The sequence below is a fragment of the Pomacea canaliculata genome, linkage group LG14 (assembly GCF_003073045.1).
Source record: "Pomacea canaliculata isolate SZHN2017 linkage group LG14, ASM307304v1, whole genome shotgun sequence".
In the NCBI taxonomy this organism is placed as follows: domain Eukaryota; kingdom Metazoa; phylum Mollusca; class Gastropoda; order Architaenioglossa; family Ampullariidae; genus Pomacea; species Pomacea canaliculata.
Window position 1 is genome coordinate 17052277 of NC_037603.1, and position 22353 is coordinate 17074629.

Genomic DNA, 22353 nt, shown 5'->3' on the forward strand with positions numbered 1-22353 from the left:
TTCCAGCAGGATCGCACCAGGGATACATAAGGAATATACTCTAGCCTTCTCAGTATGAAGACCAGATTGACCCCAGCTGCAGCCTTCTAGCAAAGCTAGGGCAATACACGGCCAGCTGCTTCTAGAAGAAGTCCGGGTCAAAGAGGTGTGTTGGTATGATGGGCTGCAACCCATCAGGGTCCTCAACCTCCAGTATCCTATCCTCCTCTGACACGGGTCGCCCTGCACGGCAAACGCAGGGGGCCTAAAAAAAGGCCACAGAGAAAAATTGACATCAAAAGAAAGGCATGGTAGGAAATAAGATGGGAGAAAGGCCAGCGTAGGCAGAAGATAGGAAGGATAAAATTGTATGTCAGGGAGATGTTTGATCAGAAGAAGAATGTAGATGAAAGGGCCAGGTAAGGGAGAAAAAGAAAAGCATCAGAAAAAAGGGGTGGGCCAGCTTAGTCACCCAGCCTCGGGTGTTCATCCCCGTCATGAGAAGCCGGGCCCAAGGGGGCTAGGGGCTTGAGAAACAATCATCTGCGGCATGGCCAGTCCCAACGCAGCAAAAACAGCTGGCTTGGGACTTGCAGAAGCTAGCCCTGTGATTGTAATACTGACAGTTGATGCAGTGCAACAGAGAAGGGATGAAGAGTGATACTTTGATCTGCAAAGACCAAACTTCAATAAAGTCAGGTATTTTTGGTAAACAGAAAGTGAGGAAAAAGAGTATTTGTGGGTAAAGACTTGTCATCTCTCTTCGGGTTGACCCTTTAGACAGCTGTAACTCCCTGGGATGCCAGTTCTGACATTTCAGCATAGTCAGGGCAATTAATGACTCCCTTAGAAGATTTAAGGGACCTGTGCGTTGTCACCTTAATGACCAGATCTACAAACAGTTTACCATCCCATTGGCAAAGGGCTTCAGAAGCTTTTTGGGTTCTGCACTGGACCAGACATTGTCCAGCATGAACAGAATTAAAGAAAAGCCAGAAGAAATACGTTAAGCCCTCTGGCTATAGCAAAAAGGGAGGGATGAGAGCAGCTGAAATGACCGTGCCCTCTGCGTGAAAACAGGGCCAGGCCCCCTCAATAATCTTTCTCACATTCTATTGTACTACATCCTCAATGTCTGAAGATACCTCATCCTTACACATGTGTTTCCCAAAGTTTAAAATTTTGGTAACCATTATTAAAGGTTGTTGGTTTATTCCTTCTGCTCTCTACCCACCAGAATCCACCACAGGAATGCAACCGAGTGGTACCACTTAGGGTATTTCCAGAAGGTCACACCACGTAATCATCAGGATTCAGAGGGGAAAACCAGACTGACCCACCGCCTTCTTACAAAACTAGGGCAATTGATTGGTGTGAGTTATACCACCCTCCCATCTAGGAGCCAAAGATAGTATGACTGCAATCTATCAAAATCTTCAGGATAACATCCTCCTGTGACGTGAGTTGATCTGTAGGGCAAATGCAGGGGGTTTAAGGAGGCCAAAGAGAGAAAAGAGATGAAAAAGAAGGCATGATGGAAAATAAAGTCAGAAGAAAAACAAGTACAGTCAGAAGATAGGAAGGATAAAAAAGGAAAAAGTAGAGTTTGTAAGAAAAGAGGACATGTGAAAGTCTGATAAGGGAGAAAAGGGATGAGTAGAGAAAAGGGTGGGCCAGCTTATTTACCCAGACAGAGAGAGGTGGCATGTTCAACCCCAGCACATGCTCAACCCCTTGGGGGCAACCCATCTTATGAAGAAATGTTGTTCTTAACCTTATGAAAGCAATTCTGTTAGCAATGTAGTGAATTCAATAAAATGCAGCATAAAAGGGTCACTTCATACCTGCAGATTTATTGTCCAGCTTCTGATCACACAGAAATGTGCTGTAAGAATCCGTGAGCGGATGACAGCCTGAAGTCTCATATAGCCTTGTCTCATCTGCGATAAATAAAATTTGCTGCTTCTAATCAGATCTTACAACAAGGGATAACAAACAAAGCTATTTTCTCACAAAAGCAAAATATGTCACAAAACTGATACTTAATATTGTGACATGTTAATTGCAATGACTTTTTTGTACAAAATGTAGCGAGTTAAAAAATAAAAAAAAAACTAAATGTTTTGATTGTGACTTATTTTGTGATGATTATTCCTTATTAATAGTATAATAAAATTGCAATCTCTTTCCTCAATAACTTCTTAGTTCATCTGTTACAAGTATATTAAGCTGTTATTTCTCTGCTCTATTTTCCGTACCTTGATAAAGTGTGAGCGCTCAGCAAATGCACGCCAGCAAGTCTGAAGAATGACAATATTTTTACGCATGCGTAGGAAGCGCCTGCGATAATGCCATGATCGAACGGCATTCTGGATCACAAGAATCTTGTGAGTCAGTGACAACTCTCTTTGCTGCTCCAAAAATCCATCCTGAGCATCCTGTTGTTCACAGGGAACCATACCAAAAAAATACATAAAATCATTATATAACAAATATAAATCTTTGTGAAACTAAACTTTTTAGATATTTTGTCATATTTTAAAAGTCAAAATGGAGTGCTGTATGGTTAGGATATGATATTATCCACTTCCAAAAAGAGACAATTCTTTTTTAAATCAGCTACAAAAAAAGGGCAAAGGTTTATACCTTTGTAAAAAGGAAGTAACTACATGATTAGGGTACAATTCACAAAAAGAAATTCTTTCCAATAAATTACAAATGTAATAACTTTTTAAAAAAGTGCTGCTTTATTCCCAGCATACCTAACCACTTACAAAGATGGCAGGAAGTAAAAAACATGCTAGAACACATGAGACCTGAAAACTTCTTTTATATGACAGATTCAGACAAAAGATTTGATGAAGAAATAAAACAAATGGAGACACATACTCACCTTTAGAAAGACTTTGGTTTTTCCCATTTGATAATCTGCATCCTTCAAAACTTCCTTGCAGATGCGAAGAGCAGCTTGTCTGCAATCTTCCTTATGGGATGGACCTATTCCATTTACAAGAAGTCGATATCGATCCACAAATTTATCAAAATGATGTCGAATAGGATATCCTGCACGTCTTATGCGAATTGTCTCCATCATGCCTGAGTAACGCAGTTGTCTACAGCATAATTCTCTGTCAAACATCTGAAAAAGCATTAAAACAAAATGAAGACTCATGAATTCCAAAATATATTTAACAATAGTTAATTAGAAATAGTTCATTCATTGTCCAGCTATATATTAAAAAAACCAGGAAAAATCTACCTTAACAAGTTCTGCCCATCCTTGGGAACATTACCCTGCTTGAGGATAGTTAAAAAATTTTTTATAAAAAAAGTAACCACTGCTACATAAGGTCATTGTTTAAGGTCTAGTAACATGGGGCTGATGAATGATAAATCTACAGTTGAAACTGTGCTCCTGTATGGTTGGACAAAGGCAAAGATCATCTTCCATAAAAATTGATTCCAACAATTCCCCTCTGCTGTCACTCAAAACCCCACCCAACAGTGGTGGTGCACAATGAAGTCCCCAAAAGGAGGATGGTGGTTGCTTGTAATTTATGCTGTGCCAGTAACTAAGGCTACATCATGGAGACATAAAGTAATCTTACCTTAACATGTTTAGGAGCCAATCCCCCAAGTGATATAACCACATAAACTTAATCAATAAAAGCCATCACAAGAAGCAGGAATAATGTAAAAGAGTGTGTAAAGTGTAAAAAAGAGTGTTGTGGCCCAAAGGGTCACCAACAAATCAAAACCCAAAACTGGCGGGACATAAAAAGCTTAGATCTTATGGTAGAGCCCTATCCTTCTTAAAAATGTGACAATAGCTTCCGATGGGATGGACCTAAACAAGGAAACAAAGAGTCTGCTGTAAAAAAAAAACTGCTGCTGGATACTCTAGAGTTCAGGACAAGTAATTAAATCATGTACCACACTAAAATTTCCTTGACACCAAGGACAAACTGATGATGGTTCACCTTGTAAGAGGTGCGATTGCGTGGCATAGGTGTGTCCAATCCTTAGTCTAGTAATGACCACCCACTCCCACCCCAAAGAATGGCACGAAGGCAGGGAGTCCAGTCTAAAAAACAGGGAAGGACGGAATGTAATTTATTTTGGCCCAGAGTATCCCAGTGGTGTTGCCACAGGGACTGAACACAGGACAAGATAGATTTACGGCAGGGGTAGGCAACTTCTCCGGTCGGCGGGCCAGATATGGGGAAATGAAGTCCTTGGCGGGCCAGATTACTGGATCAATACCTTAATCGCGTGTTTATCTACCAATGCAAGGAATAAATCGTGTTTAATGTAAACTTGTAAGCTTTAATTTTAAAGCATAGAGACCGAAAACAGTATTTAATGATGTTAACGTAATGTACTTCAACAGCTGCTGAAGTCAATAAGACAGCTGCGGTCGATCAAAGTTGTCAACAAGTTGCTTGAACTCTGGCTGCATGTCGGACATAGAAATCCTCAGTAACGACTGCACGTGAACATCAGTTAGGTTGGAATGCAGATTTGTCTTGTTAATGTTCATGGTCGAAAATGTTTGCTCACAAATGTATGTAGACCCGAACAGAACAAGTAGTTTCATGGCCATCTTTCTCAGGTTGGCAAACTTGGACTCATTCAGTGAGGCATAAAATTTGTCAATGCTTTCAGGTTGGAATTTCTCTTTCAGGGTAGAGGCACACTGCAGGTCAATCAATTCCAGCTGTAGAGCATCCGGCACCTTTTCAAAGTCAGTTGTAAACGGGGATGACAAGATATCAAACTCAGCAGCAAGTTTCTGGAAGTCCGCAAAACGACGAGCAAATTCATTGTCTAGTGCAGATATCATATTGGTGTATTTCTCAGTTAACATCATCTGGGGTGCCATAGTCTCCAGTGTTGGAAAGTGTGTTGTGATATTCTGACTGAGCTGGCGAGAAAGCAGTTGTAGCTTCATCCTGAATGCCTTCACTGTTGAGTACAAGTGCCCTTCCCTTGAAGTCTGGTGCTCAATTCATTCATATGTTCAAAGAGATCAACTGCAAACGCCAGCTCTGATAGCCATTCCGATTCTCTGAGTTGAGGATATTCTGTATCTTTCCCTTTGATCTCCAAACACAGTAAAATTCCCGTTTTCAGGCCCCAGACACATCTCAAAACTACCCAAAACAGCAGTATGATACAAAACATCACTGTGATCCGATCTTCCAGAAGTGTGATAAAGTGTCTGTGATTTAGACCTCTCGCCCTGATGAAATGAAAATTTTCACAACTGCATCCACAACATGTTTCATGTCAAGCACACTTTTACATAGCGCTTCCTGGTGTAGTATGCAATGTAGAAATATCAGCTCCCTGATGCAAGCGACCTCTAAAACATGGTCACCCAATGTCTTCAGTTGACCAACTTTCTTTCCTGTCAAAGATGGACAACCATCTGTAGTAATACATGTGTAATGGCCATTTTCTGCCATGGTAATTGCATTGTATGCATGGCATTTTCCACACATTCAAAAATATCTTCTCCGGTAGTAGTGTCTTTCGTTGATTCCATTGACAGCAATTCTTCTGTGATTTCAAAGTTTTCTGAAATGCCTCGTACAAAGATGAGCAACTGTGCAGGGTCATCGATGTCAGTGCTTTCATCCAATGCCAAGGAAAACAGCTGAAATGAAGGTACCCGCCTTTTCAGTTGTGATGTCAGGTCTTCACAAATTGCTTCAATGCGGCGAACCACAGTTCTTCTCGACAAACTGACTTCTTCAAACTTCTTTCTTTGTTCTGGACAGACTTGTTCAGCTCCATGGAGCATGCACTTGTTGACAAATTCACCATCACTGAACGATTTGCTGTGCTTGGCAATGTTGTATGCGACCACAAAGCTGGCATGAGTAGCAGCTTTCAGGGCTACTTTGGTTTTTACGAATACATTCTGCTGCTTTACAAGTTTTCTGTCCAGTTCTGTTGCTCTTGTTTGCCGTTCCGCTGCTGATAAAGTCCTGCCATAGCCTGCCATAGCCTGCCTTAGCCTGCATGGTTCGTCGCATCATGGCGGCTAACGTTGTACTCTTTCATCACGGCAACACTTTCACACAACAAACATACTGCTTTCTTGCCGACTTCTAAATCTAATTCTAACTGAAAACAAAGAATCAAAAAAACAAAGAAAACAAAGAACCAAAAAATAACTAAGTCACTACTATTCGACGCAGTAAGCAAGTAAATAGTAGTGGGAGATTGCGGCAGAATGTGGCCACGGGCCACGTTATCATGTACGACCAGAAACAGTCTGCGGGCCAGTCAAAATCCCGTCGCGGGCCAGATCCGGCCCGCGGGCCGTATGTTGCCCACCCCTGATTTACGGTCTAATGACAACAGTGAGTGTAATTTACCAGAAGACTGGCATGCAGCTTTGGCAGCCTGGTCCACTTGAAAATTGCCTGGGGTACTAGCATGGCCAGGAGCCCAGACAAAAACATCTTTTTCCGTTGGAGAAGAGCTGCATAAATAGTATGAGTCTTGACCACAAGAGGGTGGTCAAAATGATTGGAAAGAAGAGCTTGGAGGGCAAAAAGGGGGTCTGAAATCACCATTTATTATATTAATTATAATCAAAAAGTCATGCTTCAAAGAGTGAATGTGCTGCAAGGCAAGCAAGGTGGCATGAAGTTCTGCAGAGAATATAAAGCAGCCTTCCGCAAATTGGTTTGAAGAAGCCTGTTGTTGTTTGCAGGATGGAACTGACACTGCAGCTGCAAGGTCACTGTTGGGAACTTTAGAGCCATCTGTGACTATGGAATAGAATCCAGGATAGCCAGAAAGAAGTTCCTGAAAACGTTGAAAAAAGATGAGGTCACTGATGTCACCTTTTCTGAAGGCTTTAAGATTGAGATAAATCTCTGGAACAGGAAGAGTCCAAGGAGGAGCTGGTAGAGGGAGGGGCTCTACCCGTTGAATATCTACTCTGAAAGATTGCAGGTGAGGTGCAACATGGAGTGATAATGGCTTTTGCTCCTTAGTACAAATGGCAAACAGGGCAGCACGCTGTGATCCAAAAACAGCATGGCAAGCAGGTTTCCAGGGTGAACTTTTAAGTGACAGACATAAGATAGGATAAGTTTCAGATGATGAAGAAAAAGTGGAGGCTCATCAGTTTCTGCATACAAACTTTGTACAGGAGTGGTTTGGAAGGCACTCAAACATATCCGGGGCCCTTGGTGGTGAATAGGATGTAGAATTTTGTGGTAAGACACTTGAGCAGAGCCACAGATAATGAATCCATAGTCTAGAATGGAGCAGATTGGGACATGATGCAGATGAAGCAGCCGTGCAGTCTGTCCCTCACCCCCAGCTGACATGGTTGACTAGCAGGTTTGAGGGAGGCAGCCCTCCGCAATTTTTTGTATTTTTATTATTTATTTTATGTTGTGTTTTTGGTGCCTTTTGTGTGGGCTGATGCTTTTTTTTTCGTTGAACATTGCTTTGCAGGACTGTCTGACTTTTGTCTTCTGCAGCTTTTGGATTTTCTGTCAACTGCTGGTCTTTTCTGCCTACTGGGTTCTTCTGAAGATCTTGAAGATCACACAGTCAGTTCTTTATTTTAAAAATTTTCATGCTGTTTTCCTCTGCTTTGAGATTTCATCACTACCAGCAGTCTTCTGCCAATTTCAACTCTGTTGACCTGAGTCTCTGTGGATCTATTCTATTTCCTACTGATGACAAAATGGCTTTCTGAGCTGTAGATCTAGACTCATGGCCGTTGAGAGCCCTGGGGTAGACGACTTGCTAAAACTAGTAGCTGGTCTTCATAGATTCAAGAATGACAAGAAGCTAAAGACAGACCAATCAGTCACAAAGCATTGTGCTTGTTCCGAATATCGACTGTCTGATTCTCCACCAGTTAGTCGGTCTTACGACATCTACTCCCCACCACTGGCAGTAAAGGTGAATGTCACTCTCAACTTCAGTGAGTCATCATCAGAAAGTGGTCATTGTGAAGTTTGACAGTGTGGCCTGTGTCTATAAGCTATATACAGGAATAGACAAAGGTCACAAAGATACAACCACAGCACATCTAGCTCAGCACTCATCAACAGGACTGCAGGTGGCTAGAAAACTTAGATCGCAAGTTCTCTTATGTACAGAAAGTTGTATTAACCAAGCAGTTACAAAATGAGACTGTTCTCCCACATTACTGTGGACATATCTTGCAGGGTGTACCGCATGCTCCTGGAATACTTGCACAGCAAAGGTGTCATACATAGGAGTGTAAAGGCTAGCCATGTTTTAAAATCAGCTAGGAGACAGGTATGTCTCACTGGCCTCCACAACTCTTTCCACAGTTGTAGAAGGCCAGTGCCTGTGAACAGTCTATGACTATCCCAACATGCTGACGGTTGCCTCCAGTATTTCAGTCTGGAAATTCTTGAACCGAATCTGGCTATTTCTCAGTGACTGTAAAACTAACCTGATGATCTTACTACAAAAATCGACTATTTTTTTTAGCAATTCTACAATTGTTTTTGAGACCAGCATCTAATATTATTATTATTGTGTGCTTTTCTTATAGAAAAATCAGCATATTATTATTATGAAATGAATGCCTTAGAAATCACTCATGATCCACAACAATGGAGACCATTTGTAGACTCTTCGAAACTGAGTCTTAGCTCTATGTTTTTGCACAATGGAAACCATCTTCCACATATTCCAGTAGTGCATGTTGTCCACATGAAAGAGATGCATTAGAACTAAAAGCAGCTATTGATTTCCATTGAGTACAACAAGTACAGCTGGGACCTCTGTAGTGATTTTAAGATAGTGGCCCTTTTAACGGGACTGCAGCAGGGATATACAAAATATATGCTTCTTATGTGAGTGGGCCCTACTTTCAGAAGGAATGGACTCGCAGACAAAATGTAGCAGTTAGAGATAAGAATATCCAGCACCCAGCTCTGATGAAGGCTCATAAAATTCTGCTACCACTCCTTCACATCAAACTAGGGAAGAACTTTGTGAAAACCATTGACCAAACTTCACCAGCTTTACAATACCTGCATGAAAAATGTCCTCCACTGAGCAAGGCAAAAAAATTAAAAAGGGAGTTTTTGTGGGTCCTCAGATTTGAGAGATCTTCAAAGATGACCCCTTCAACAACTTGCTGCAGGGTGATGCGAAACAAGTGTGCAATGCTTTTCGCCTAGTGTCTACAAATTTTCTCGGGAATATTATGGCAGAAAACTATGAGGAACTAGTAGAAGACATGATGTTTTATCAGAAACTTGGCTGCAATATGTCTCTAAAGATCCATTTCCTTCATTCCCATCTGGATTTCTTTCTTGAAAACTGTGGTATGGTTAGTGATGAACATGGTGAACATTTTCATCAAGAGATCGCAACAATGGGAAAAAGATACTAGGGAAAATTGTCCACTACCATGCTGGCTGACTACTATTGGACATTCCTGATAGATCCTCCCAATCAGCTGTGCAGGCAAAGAAATCTAAGACATAGTTCTATGATGATTTTTTACAGGTATTAACCATAGGTCAATTACTATTAGCATGCATTTCATGATGTACACGATAATTATTGCAGATTACCAAAAAACTAGAGCCAGTTTTGCATTTTGATTTTTATATTTGTGGAGTACATAAAAATTGATAAGAAATTACTTATTTTATTTCAGTAACATGACTTTTGTAAAAATTTGTTGATCAGTGCAATAATGACCTCTTAAGATACCTCACTGTTTTGTGAATATGCTGAACTTTAACAGGCTGAAACAACAGTGCCACAACTAGTCCTTGTTACTCCTTGAGGAGAACAGGGACACTATGCCACAATTAGAACATAAATATATAATCAAACTACAACATACAAATGAAAACCTAAAAAAGGATGAATTAAGTCTTAGCAACTAAAATCTTGTTTGCATCATCAAAATATCAAAAAGAAAAGCTTGACAATTTTTGAAACTCTAGAGACCATTGCACATTATGCTTTTTAACATTTTGTTTTTTCACAAAGTGATCAAATAAACATCATCTTGATGCACTATACAAGGAATATAAGAAATAATAATAAGAAATAAGAAATAATAATAAAAAATTAGAAATATAATTTAAAAAAAACGATATAATAGAAGAAAAATATCTAACCAGTGGTTTCTTGAACTCATTTGGTTTGATGCACCGCACAAAAAATGGCTGGCAAAGACTGAGTGTCTTCATCAAAGCATCCAGTGACTTTTTAAACTGAGAAGCAAGTGTTGGGGCCCTCTTCCTGGTGTCTGTTCCCTGCAGTCATTGAAAGAAAATATTAGTTTTATATAAAAATCTTAATACCTTTTTAATAAAGTTCAATATTGAGGATTATATATTTAAAAAAATGCGTTGGCATTGCAGACTGCAACGAAATGTGTCTGAACTGCATTTTCGTCATCCTCCTAGTACTTTGTCAGTTGATACTACTATCTGTTCATCACCTGTAGGCAAACAACATTATAAATTGTCATCTATGTCATCTATTGGCCTGTGACAGAAATCACTGCATTTCATTAATTATTTAGATTGAGCGCAGTCTTGTTTGTTCGGAAGGGAGCGCACATTCAACAAGGTGATGGCTGATAATGGATGTCAGCACCCTCTTCTCTTCAGACTGTGTTTGATTCCTCCTGAGTCCTTGTGCCTTTGTTTAGGATGGTGATGGCTGCTGGCACGAAGGACCTCTGGTAGGCAGATTTCCATACATGTGTCACTTAATAGCGCCTGCCTGAGGGCAACAGTTGGAAGTTGGGATGGAGAGGGTGCGTTAGGTCCGAAATGATGTTATGTGCCATCTTTCTGACTGCATGAAGGTAAGTCAGAAAGTGGCAGCTGTGATATACCAATAATTTTATTGGCCTGGTGGATGACTCTGGTCAGCCTTGCCTTGTCTTTGACGAGGAGGTGACCATACCACACAGTGATGTTAAATGAGAGGATGCTCTCAACAAGAGACCTGTACACAGTCAGAGCTGACGTGGAAGCTGCGGAGTCTCCTCAGAAGGTACAGCCGTTGCTGGGCCTTTTTGTACACTTGGTTCACGTGATCACTAAAGGAGAGCTTCCCCGTCGATCACTGTACCAAGGTACCTGAACACAGCAGCCCTCTGAACCTGCTGTCCCTTGATTTGTATTAGTGGGGGGAGAGGAGTTGTGCTATCTCGTCCTTCGTATACTCTTCCAAAGGCTATCTCCACCGTTTCTTCAACGTTCAGCTCCAGAAAGCTGCGGTCAAACCACTCCTCCAGTTCCCCCACGCAGGCCAGGTACTGCGACAGGGACTGCTCATCTTTCAGGCAGCCGACAAGGGCCATGTCATCTGCATATTTCACAAGTTTGAGAATAGCACTATTAATAGTAATCTCATTAGTATATACAGAGAACAGGATGAGGGAAAGCACACATCCCTGAGGGGTACCCGTGTTGTGAATCTGCTCATCTGACAGAATCATTCCATCCACTGACAGATTTACTCCTCCAGACAACCTGCTGGACCGGTTCCCAGTCACTTAATCCCCAGACACTTCATCCCCGACACTTCATCCCCTAGACTTTTAATCCCCAGACACTTCATCCCCAGACACTTAATCCCTAAACTAAATCCTTAACTATAAAAATTTTGAAGTCAGCGAAAAATTTAATTGAAATTCAAATTCAAATCATGCTTTTAACTTCAACGTCATTTGAACATCAACAACATTAGTTAAAGTTCATATAAGCTAGTAAATTTAATGTTCTTCAACAATATGATATGAAAATTGTTCTTGAGTGTTGGGGATGAAGTGTCGGGGATTAAGTGTCTGGGGATGAAGTGTCTGGGGATTAAAAGTCTAGGGGATGAAGTGTCGGGGATGAAGTGTCGGGGATGAAGTGTCTGGGGATTAAGTGACTGGACACCTGCTGGACCCTATAGTACCTGTCGGTGGAACTCTGAGACCCACCCTCTGTGGTCGATCCTTCAGGAATGATCTAATCCACAGAACTAGGCCGGTGTTTACATCCAGGTCTAGTAGGCGCTTTACTAGAAGGTGTGGCTGGACTGTGTTGAAGGCGCTGGAAAAAATCCATGAACAGGATCCGAACATAGGTGCCAGAAATGTCCAAGTGTTGTAGGACAGCATTTAAAAGCGTGAGAGTGGCTTGTAGGCAAACTGCAAAGGATCCAGGCAATCAGCCATGGTGGGGAGTAACAATCTTCCCTCTCCAAACACTTGGCCACAGGTGTTTTTGCCTTTGCCCTGAACTCCTTCTCCTTTTCTTTCACTTTCTGTTTGTCTCCCTGCATAAAAGCTATCTTCTTTTCATTGTGACAGTGTTCCAGTTCTTTACCCAGCCATGGTTTGTTATTCGAATAGCTGCAGATCTGCTTGGTAGGGATGACAGACTCTTCACAGAAGGTGATGTAAGAGGTGATTGTGTCTGCCAGACAGTCCAGGTTGGCTCCACAGGTAGTGAAGAACAAATCCCAGTCAGTGGCCTCGAGGCAGTCTCTGAGCAGCTCAGTTGCTTCATTTGTCCAGGTCCCATAGTGTTGTTGGCTTTTCATGTTTAAGGAGCTGTCTGTATGTGGGTAGCAGATGAACAATGTTGTGGTCCGATCTGCCCAGCGGCGGTACACGGACGTTTCACCGCCGGACGTTTTGCCGACCGGACGTTTCGCCGCCGGACGTTTCACCGCCGGACGTTTCGGCGCGGGGCACTTCATTTCGGCATTTCACGCGGGACCTTTAGCCGAAGTCAAGTGTGTGACGCCCCTTAGCTCACACATTTCTCTCGCCATTGTATCAATGTTTTTTCTCAAAGCTGTTGCGCATAATCTGTGACAATCAAAGTGAACTGTCTGTGAAGTCTGTGAGTAAAATTTGTTTGAAATAAAGAATTATTGTGTAATCTAGTAGTTACTTTCATTCTTTGAGAAGTAAGTAAGCTCTCTCTCTCTGACATAATGTGGCGAAACGTCCGGCGGCAAAACGCCGGTCGGCAAAACGCCGGACTCCGAAATGTCCGGCGGCGAAACGTCCGCACACGATCCTTCTAGTTCGAATGTTTCCTCATTGGTTAGCCATGTCTCCGTGAAACAGAAGAGGTCACAGCGTCGGTAGTCCCCATCAAATTTAATGAGCGCAGAGAGTTCATCCTGTTTGTTGTGAAGGGAGCGCACATTCGACAGGGTGATGGCTGGTAGTGGATGTCGGCACCCTCTTCTCTTCAGTCTGTGTCTGATTCCTCCTCTAGATCCTCTCAGTTTCTTTTTCTGTTCCCGCCTGTTGTCGGAATGCCACTGGAAAGCAAATCAAGGGCCTGTGTGGGATTGCAATGCTAGACGATTTCTTGTCCCTGTCCCACCACAGTTGCCCCAGGCAATGGATGCAGCGACGATACTCATAGTAGAGATGATTTGTATGCCTTTCTGTAGATGACCACACTGGACCGGTGGCACGGTAGGGTCTGCCAACCGCTGCCTCGCACGTCTTGCTGCCGGACACAGTAAACTCCCTCGCTTGTCGTTGGGAGAATCAGCCTCTTGGTTACAGCGCACACCCTCCTCTCTACTCCACCAGATCACACGTGCCAGCAGGTAGTGATACGTTCTGACTGAACGGGCTTCCCTATTTCAGACCTGCTGCCTGCGACTGACTATCACTCAGAGACGACGTCTCTGCTGGAACACGAGGGAAAAAGCCTCGACTACAGTTCGGCTCTAGCTTATAAACTACCGGGCCACGTTGCCCCTTTCAATTCTATCGAACTAGTTCTGACGCTATCGAACTCTGACTAGAGGGACTACACCCCATCGCGCTATACTCGAGATACCCATGATCTATCCACGCTCCTCTTCCCACGGTCGGCCACCTCAACCTCCGACTGTCGCGACACTTGGTCTAGCTCTCCCATTCCGCACCGGAATTCCAGTCGGTGGTAAAGAAAACAAACTCTGTTCTCAGGGCCAAGTGTACTGGCCTTTTCCAATAGCACCCGTGAATTAACGTACCCGTGAAGTGGTGACCGCGGCCCCCCATTTCGTAAGCGGCCTCGATTCACAGGCTCAGCCACCACAAAGGAAGACTTACCCCTATTGTCCACTCAGCCTGGTACCGCCTCAGGGTACCAACTACCCCTCTTTAAAGTTTCCATTACTAGTTCGGCCCTGTTTTCTGGCCTTGAACCAGGCTGGTTCATGACAGTGGGTTTCAGCCGATCGACATCGGTGGCGGACTCTGGTTGAAGCTTTATGTGCAGCCTGATGTAAGAAGAGGATTAGATAGATGGACAAACGGGTGGTGTTTCACCTCGTAAGAGGTGTTCTTGTGTGGCATAGGTATGTCCTAACTTTAATATAGCAAGGACCATCTCCTCCTGCCTCACATGATGGCCCACATGTAGGCGGTAGGAAAGACAGGAAAGAGTGGCATTTAATTTATTTTGGCCCAGAGTGTCCCAGTGGCATGGCCATAAGGTCTGAACCTAGGCCGAAAAGAAAGGTTTACAGTCTGATGAAACAAGTGACTGTAATTTGCCTTGGCAGCCTGGTCTGCTCGAACATTTCCTGAGATACCAGCATGGCCAGGAGCCCAAATAAAACAATGTCCTTGTTTCGTTGAATGAGTGCTGCATGAATTTTATGAAACTGGACCACAAGAGGGTGATTAAAATCATTGGAAAGGAGAGCTTGGAGGGAAGAAAGAGAGTCTGAAATAATCCAAAAGTTGTGCTCCAAAGAGCAGTGAACATGCTGCAAGGGTAGCAAGATGGCGTGAAGTTCCACCGTGAAAGTAGAACAGCCATCTGCCAGTCGGACTGAAGCAGTCCGTTGCGGTTGGCAGGACGGAACTGCTGCCACAGCGACTGGGCCACCACTTGGGACTTTGGAGTCATCTGTAAATATAGAACAGAATCCAGGATAGTCAGAAAGGAGTTTATGAAAATGTAAAGGGGTGGGCATGCTCAGTCACCCAACCAGAGGGGAGGCTGGGTGTTCACCCCTGGCAGAATAAGCTGGACCCATGAGGGACAACTGCCTCACAAAGCTTTCAGGGAAATCTAATAATTGATAGTGGGTGCTCTATTCAAATATTGGGTAGCGAACCTTTAAACAAGGAATGCAACTACGGTCACTGTTTGTATGCTTCTACAGAAGATTGTTACACTGAATCCAGACAGGATTGTTATATTTGCAGGGAAAGTCTGTTCTTGCTGAGACCAAGCATTTATATTCTCTTCATCTTAAGATCATTATCTTCAAATTCAAGTTCACATGCTCCAGTTAATGCAACCATGCATCCAGGCTGTGTTGTTCAAGCTCTCCTTCAAATTTAATGTTTCTGAAATACAATGCTGAACATCCTCCACCTTTACAACTCCAAGTTATTTCACCTTAATTGTTAAGGCTCATTTGACCTCCTTATATCATTTCATGCTGGCTGTGAAAACTTAAACCTTTACCAAAGCTGTGGCAGCAACCACTAAGTTTCTCTCTGGCTCATATTCCTCGGAGCAGGATCCTGTCATCATATTTATTTGCACGTCACTGCCATTTGTTCATTAATTATTAAAATATGAATGTACAAAATGTTGGTCAGTCCTTTTTGTTGGAAAAGACAGAAATCTGCACATGTAGTGTCATAATCATAACATTCACACAAGCTTTGCAAACATCTGAATCCACAAATGATTAACACCCCTCTCCTATTTAATCTTTATTTCTGATACTATGCATAAAATACATATGAAAAAACAATTGCAGCAACAATTTTTGATCTTATTGCCAAATGTATACACCCTTAAATCCCACTTACATAGATCTTTATATTTATGTTAATATTATATTTCTCTTCCAGTCCTAATATGAGGGTTTTTTTCTTTCAAGCTTCTTCTATGTGGTATACCTGTCAAATTTTAGGCACTTTTATCAAGCAGCAGCCAAATTACAGGATACAAGGTAAAGGCAATCTCCTAACCTTTTCAGGTTGTTGGGGGGCAGGGAGATGTTAGAGACCTCACTTTTCTCAGGGCCAGCTTAATCTACCAATTGCCTTGCCTTCCCTAACCTTCTATGGAGTAAGGTACCCATTCCTGCCTGCTGGGTCAACTGAAGAATTTTTTCTGCGCTAATCAGGCATTGAACCAGGCCCCTCTCAGTTCTGAAGCCAGAGCTCTAACCACTCAGCTATCTATTTCCCCAAAATGACCTCATAAGTGGCCAAATGAGCGCATCAATAGGTGGAGATTTCACACATTTCTGCAGTTTGTCATTCCTTTCCAGGATATGCAGCACACTACTACCATACAAAAAGCATGCAGTCTGCAAAGGAATGCATTTATAAATTTAATAACAGCAAAGCAATACTATGCAGTAAACTTCACTAATATCTCATAATCTTAGTAATTACCATGGAGATATCAGAAGAGAAGAGCATCTGGATGAACTTGTTCCTCGAAGATTGGATTAAATGCACAAGGTCTGCACTGAATGTGTCTCGATTTTTCTCCAAAAATCCTGAAATCACCATATTCGTTTACAATTTTGTGCCCAAACATATGCTCCAAGTTTCTGAAAGCATTTGTGGCAATAGGTGATTAAAGTGTGACTCCTGTCTTGCTTTCTGATTTCTTGCAGACCACATTTTTCAAATTAAAAAAAAAAAAGAGAGATAGGGCTCTTATGAACACCATTTAATTTAAAATAACAAACCTGTAGTTAATAAATGAATATATCAAGCACAAAAATATGTGCATATATATCTTAAATGCGAATAGATGATAAAAAGCTGCAAATGCTGAAAATTATTTATTTCTTTTCTGATTGAAATATGAACTTCAATCTAGCATTCATAATCACATCCTATCAGTATTCTTCCATTCTTAAACTTATTTCACACCTTTTTTTCTTACATCCTGAACCTTATTAAATATAGAAATTTTACTTTAACCAATTGTATTATTCTTATTTCACTAAATAAAATTCATCAACTAAATACTTTTATAGAAGAACATGTGCTTTAGCAGAATCTCTGATCTTGTAAGATCATGACTCTCAAAACAATCCACACAAAGTAGAAATATGTAAGCAGCAAGATAGGGGATTCTAGCATGCTTAATCCTTTCCGGTATTTCTGCTCCCAAAATTACAAATGGTTGCAACCAAGCAGTACCATCTAGGCTATTTTTAGCAGTCGCACCAGGTCTACAGAAGGAACATACTCCAACCTAGAGAGATGGAGACCAGATTGATCCAGGCTGAAGTCTTCTAGCAAAGCTAGAGCATTGCACAACCAGCCAATTGATTTGTGTGGGCCATGCCAACGTACTGTCTTGGAGAAGTCTGGGCCAAAGAGGTATGTTGATATTATAGATCTTAACCTCCAGGACCCCATCTTCCAATTTAAGTTACTCTACATGGGGAATGCATGTCACCTCTGACTGAACAAAGATAGAAGTGGACAGCTGTTTTGATATAACTACTGAGTAAGAATTGGAGCAGTGCACAGAAGCCATTCCTGTTAAGCACCCTGCTACGCAGCAGTGCGAGAGAGCACCAGTTTGTGTTAAATGCCGTGCCAGGAACTAAGGCTAGATCATGCCAACAAAAAGTAATCATAACTTAAAAAGTTTAGGGACGAAACCCTCCAAGTGATATAACCATAACATTCTTTTAAAAAAGTCAACGCAAGAAGTAAACAATATATAAAAGAGTGTGTAAAGTGGAAAAAGGTATGGCGAAACCCAAAAAGACCACCAACAAACCAAAATACAGCAGTTATCAGGACATAACATTTCTTAAATCTGATGGTAAAGTCCTATCCTCTTACAAAGGTAGGCAGTCAAAAAGACAGAATGGCGGCATGCAATTTATTTTGGCCCAGAGTGTCCCAGCGGTGTTGCCACAAGGACTAAAAGTAGGCCGAGAAGATAGGTTTACAGTCTGATGAAGTAGGACTCTCGAACAGACCCATAGATGATGGATCCATAGTCTAGCTTGGAGCGGACCAGGGCACCATACAGACGAAGAAGGACTGTGCAGTCCACTTCCCAGCTGACATGGCCAACTACTTGGAGAATGTCCAAGGCTTTCTGACAAGAGAGGTGTAGAGATTTGATATGAGACAGAAAAGATAGTTTACAGTCAAAGATGACCACAATTTTACTTCCTAGACCATTCTGAGTACCATGCCATTAAGAGAAATAGATGGGTTTAGAAACATGCCTTGCAGTTTACAAAAGTGGATGCATACTGATTTCGTAAAAGAAAAATTGAAGCCATTTTCTGTCACCGACCTTTGTACAGTATTTACGCACAGTTGAAGCTGGTGTTCGAGGCACGGTAGGGGTCGGCCGCGAATGCAGAGAGAAAAGTCATCTACATATAATGAGGCCTCCAAATCTGGACAGACAGATTTCAAGACTGAATCTATTTTGATGTTGAAAAAAGAGTTGGTGAAAGAATTCTACCCTCAGGGACACCTATTTACTGTTCCTGAAGGTTCAGACAGGATAGACCCTACTCGAACCTGAAAGAGGAAGTGCGTAAGAAAATGCTTGATGAAGAGTGGCATATGACCCCAGAAGCCAAGGGCGTAAAGGTCCAACAAAATGCCTTGCTTCCAGGTAGTGTCGTATGCCTTCTCCAAATCAAAAAACACCCCTAAAACATATTCTTTGCCAACAAGCGCATCCCTGACAAAAGTTTCAAAACAGACCAAATGCTCCAGGGTGCTTGGGCATTTTCTGAAGCCACATTACAGGTTGGAGAGGAGACTTTGAGACTCGAGATGCCAGGTGTTCTACAGTTTTGCACAGACAACTAGTATGAGCGATAGGACAGTAAGAATTGGGATCAGAAGGATCTTTGCCAGGTTTTGGGATGGGCACTACGAATGTCTCTCTCCACGAGTGAGGGAGGGGGGGGGGAATTGGTGTTTTACGCCGTGTCAGCAGCTAAGGCTATATTACGGCAAGCAGCCAGCCCTGTAAACAGATGTCACGTGCAGAGAAAGAGCAGCGTGCCCGAGACGAGAAATGAACTCAGGGCAGCCAACCTTCACTGTATTGGTGACAGGCGCTAACAGCGCTAACCGTTGCGCCACCAGACCGCTCCCCACGAGTGAGGGAAACAGTAGGACATCCAAATAAAGTTAAAGATGTCTAAAAGGAGAAGGAGAGAGACCTGTAGAAGATGAGAGCAGTAATAGGAAATGTTATCTAGACCTGGTGCTGAGTCTTTGCACTTCTGATGGGGCCTGCTATAGTTCAGAGACAGAAAAGGGTAGATTGTACTTTTCGGAGTTATCAAAAGAAAAGTAAGTCACAGCCAGAACATTCCTGAACCCGAGCTGGAAATCTGGAGAGTAGTGCGAAGAGGAGGAGTTGTGAGCAGTGGTGGATGCCAAGGAATTTGTAACATCCCATGCCTCTATGAGAACAGTGTCTCCAACCTTCAGATTGCCTATCAAGCCAGCCTGAAACCTTCCCTTTATCTTCCTCATGGCCGCCCATACTTCTAAAGAGTGCGCTGGACCACCCTACACTCCTCTGTAAACCAGGGGACACATGGATGGCTCTTACGATGCCTTTGTGCAGGAATCGTCTCTGAAGCGGTTTCATGTAAAATTGAGGTAAAGAGACTAACAGGACGTAACATGGGATCATTGTCAAGGTCCTTTACCTCGAAATTAAAACTAGAACTACAGAAAAGGAGGGTGAAGCAGAGGGTCGGAAAGGCAGGCCAATCTGCCTTAGTCAGATTCCACTGACAAATCAACTGATGACACTGTGCTACTGTATGGATGACAGAAGGTGCTAGAGCCATCTTTCAAAAGGCAGCGATTTTTCCATAAAAAAGGATCCCAACAACCCTGGTGTCAGTCAAGGCCCCGCCCCACAAGGGGTGGTGCTTGTTGTCCTCCAAAAGAAGGACGGGAGCAGGAAGTTGGGTCAAAAGACCCTAAAGGTCCTGCCAGGATATCTGAGCAGAAGGAGGAAGATAGACGCAGTAAACAGTGATAGTCTTGTCCAGGGTAACCCGGGCAGCAATAGCTTAAAGTGGAGTGGAAAGTGGCATCTGCCTAAACAAAAGGTGGGAGCAAAGGAGAAGAGCAGTCCCACCTGAAGGGACATCAGTCTGAGAGAACTGACGTAAAACTCGAAAGCCTTTGAAGGAAAAAGAGGTAGAAGGCAGGAGAAGAGTCTTCTATGATGCTATAATATCAGTAGAGAAACGAGATGCTAAGCATAGGAGTTTTTCAAAGTTGGCTCAGATCCCTCGACAGTTTGACTGAAGGATTGTAGAGATAATTTATCTGTGAGGAAAAGATGCAGAGCTCCTCACAGAAGCAGAGGGAGGAGAAGAAGAGGGGGTGGCCGGATAGAGAAGGTGACACTAAATGTCTCTCATCCACATCCATCTCCTGCTTGTGAAGAGAAGCAAAGTGATTAGAAACAGGGATTAATGGTACTGCTGTGTTAGTCCCAGATGCTTTCTGCTGAGCAGTGGGTTTTTCTGGTGATTTTGGTTTTGTTTTTGTGTTTTTGTCTGTGGTGTGCTTGGTGATTTTGTGTTGCGTGCTTGCTGGAGGGCAGTGTTTGTGACTGGTGAAGAGGGATGCTTGGACTGTGTTACTTGTGTGGCTTGAGATGCTTGTGTAGTTTGAGATTTTTGTGATGACTGGGTGCCACCACAGCTTGTAGGGGAGGAGGAGGAAGAGGAGGCATAGCCTGAAGGACTTGGACAGGGCCCTCAGATGACACCCATGTCATGTCCGTCTGGATAGATACAGAGGTTGGCAGTTGTCTTGTAACGGATGCTGAGTAGGAAGGAAAAGCCACCCACTAAGCGACAACAAGCATTGGCATAAGAGAAGCCATATTCCGTGCATACATTTCCAGCAGTGTCACACAAGGGATACTTAAGGAATACCCTCTGGCCTTCTCATTATGAAGACCGGATTGACCCCAGCCACAGCCTTCTAGAAAAGCTAGGGCAATACATGAAAAGCTGGTTGATTGGTATGGGCCACACCAACCTACCGCTGAGGAGAAGTCCAGGCCAAAGAGGTGTGCTAGTATGATGGGCCGCAACCCATCAGGGACCTTAGCCTCCAGGATCCTATCCTCCCCCGACAGGGGTCGCCCTGCACGGCAAACGGAGAGAGCCTAAAAGAGGCCACAGAGAAAAAAAAGACATCAAAAGAAAGGTATGATGGGAAACAAGAAGACAGGAGAAAGACCAGCATAGACAGAAGATAGGAAAGATAAAACTGTAGTATGACGGGGAGATATTTGATTAGAAGAGGAATATAGATGAAAGGGCCAGGTAAGGGAGAAAAAGGAAAAGCATAAGAAAAAGGGGTGGGCCAGCTTAGCGCAGCCCACGGGGACGAGCACCAGTCTGGGATACAATATATTTCAAGCATATATGTTGGATGACTTGTTTTTCCTCCCTTTTTTGTGAAGTTTCAGATTTTTTTATTTGTTATTTCAAGACCTTGTTGTTCTTCATAATGGTATTTGGAATTTCAATTGTCAATATAAATTCCACACATACATACCTCGACTATCATAGAAGACCACCCCTGCAAAATGGTTGAGACCAAAAGTGCGGTTGACTTGAGCCTTCGGCTTCATATAGTGTGGATGAGATGCATGATTTAAGTGCAGCTTATCCAGCATGGTCTCATCTGTACCCTAGGTTAAACATAATTTTCATGTGAACTTACCATCACACATACATTTTTCAGTGTAATTAATGGAAAGAGTATTTGGTGTAGGACATTAAAATAGTTTGCTTGTTTCTTTTAGATAACTGTTTTGCACTGATGTGGACCATTATAAAAACTTTTTAAAACTTCGATTACCAATATATCATAAGAAAATGTTTAAAATGATAATGTATTAAACGGGACATAAACTACTCTATTATAACATTTCTTTCAAGAAGGCCAAGATTAACTCTGATATAAATGGACTGAACCAATATCCAGGAAGGATAATGTAAGTAATAAATCAGTTGAAGTGAATTTGGAACACAAAAGGTATTTCACTTTAAGTGCTGGACAAAACGCAAAAACAGAAACACATAAATAACTGTATGACTCTGTTGCATGCACAGAGAGAGGTCTATATGCAGTATACACAGACCTTACAATTTTGGTATTAAGAGAAACAAAAGCTTATGGCTAAATTCCCTGTTGCTATTTCCCATCTGCTGTGAAGATTGTTTTGCAATGTTTTTTTTAAGACTTTATTACTAATGCAATTTAAGACAGTTCTACACAAGCCATTAGTCATTCACTCATAAACAATCACAAAAATTTCCTTGCAAAATTTGTTTTTTGATATC

The 22353-nt window shown here is 42.4% G+C and overlaps 1 protein-coding gene across 3 annotated transcripts in view; it reads right to left on the minus strand.

Annotated features, from left to right (window-relative positions):
- Positions 1-22353, minus strand: part of LOC112554850 (myosin-VIIa-like) — a 183678-nt gene that overhangs the window by 105494 nt on the left and 55831 nt on the right. For all 3 annotated transcript variants that reach the window (XR_003097330.1, XM_025222903.1, XM_025222905.1), the window contains exons 12-17: positions 21563-21698; positions 16409-16515; positions 10134-10271; positions 2873-3118; positions 2238-2417; positions 1824-1919 (exon numbers count right to left, since the gene is read on the minus strand). Coding sequence is in view for 2 of the 3 variants with exons in the window: in XM_025222903.1 (XP_025078688.1) it covers positions 1824-1919; positions 2238-2417; positions 2873-3118; positions 10134-10271; positions 16409-16515; positions 21563-21698 (903 nt within the window). In the remaining variant the exon portion in view is untranslated. The remainder of the gene's footprint in view (positions 1-1823; positions 1920-2237; positions 2418-2872; positions 3119-10133; positions 10272-16408; positions 16516-21562; positions 21699-22353) is intronic.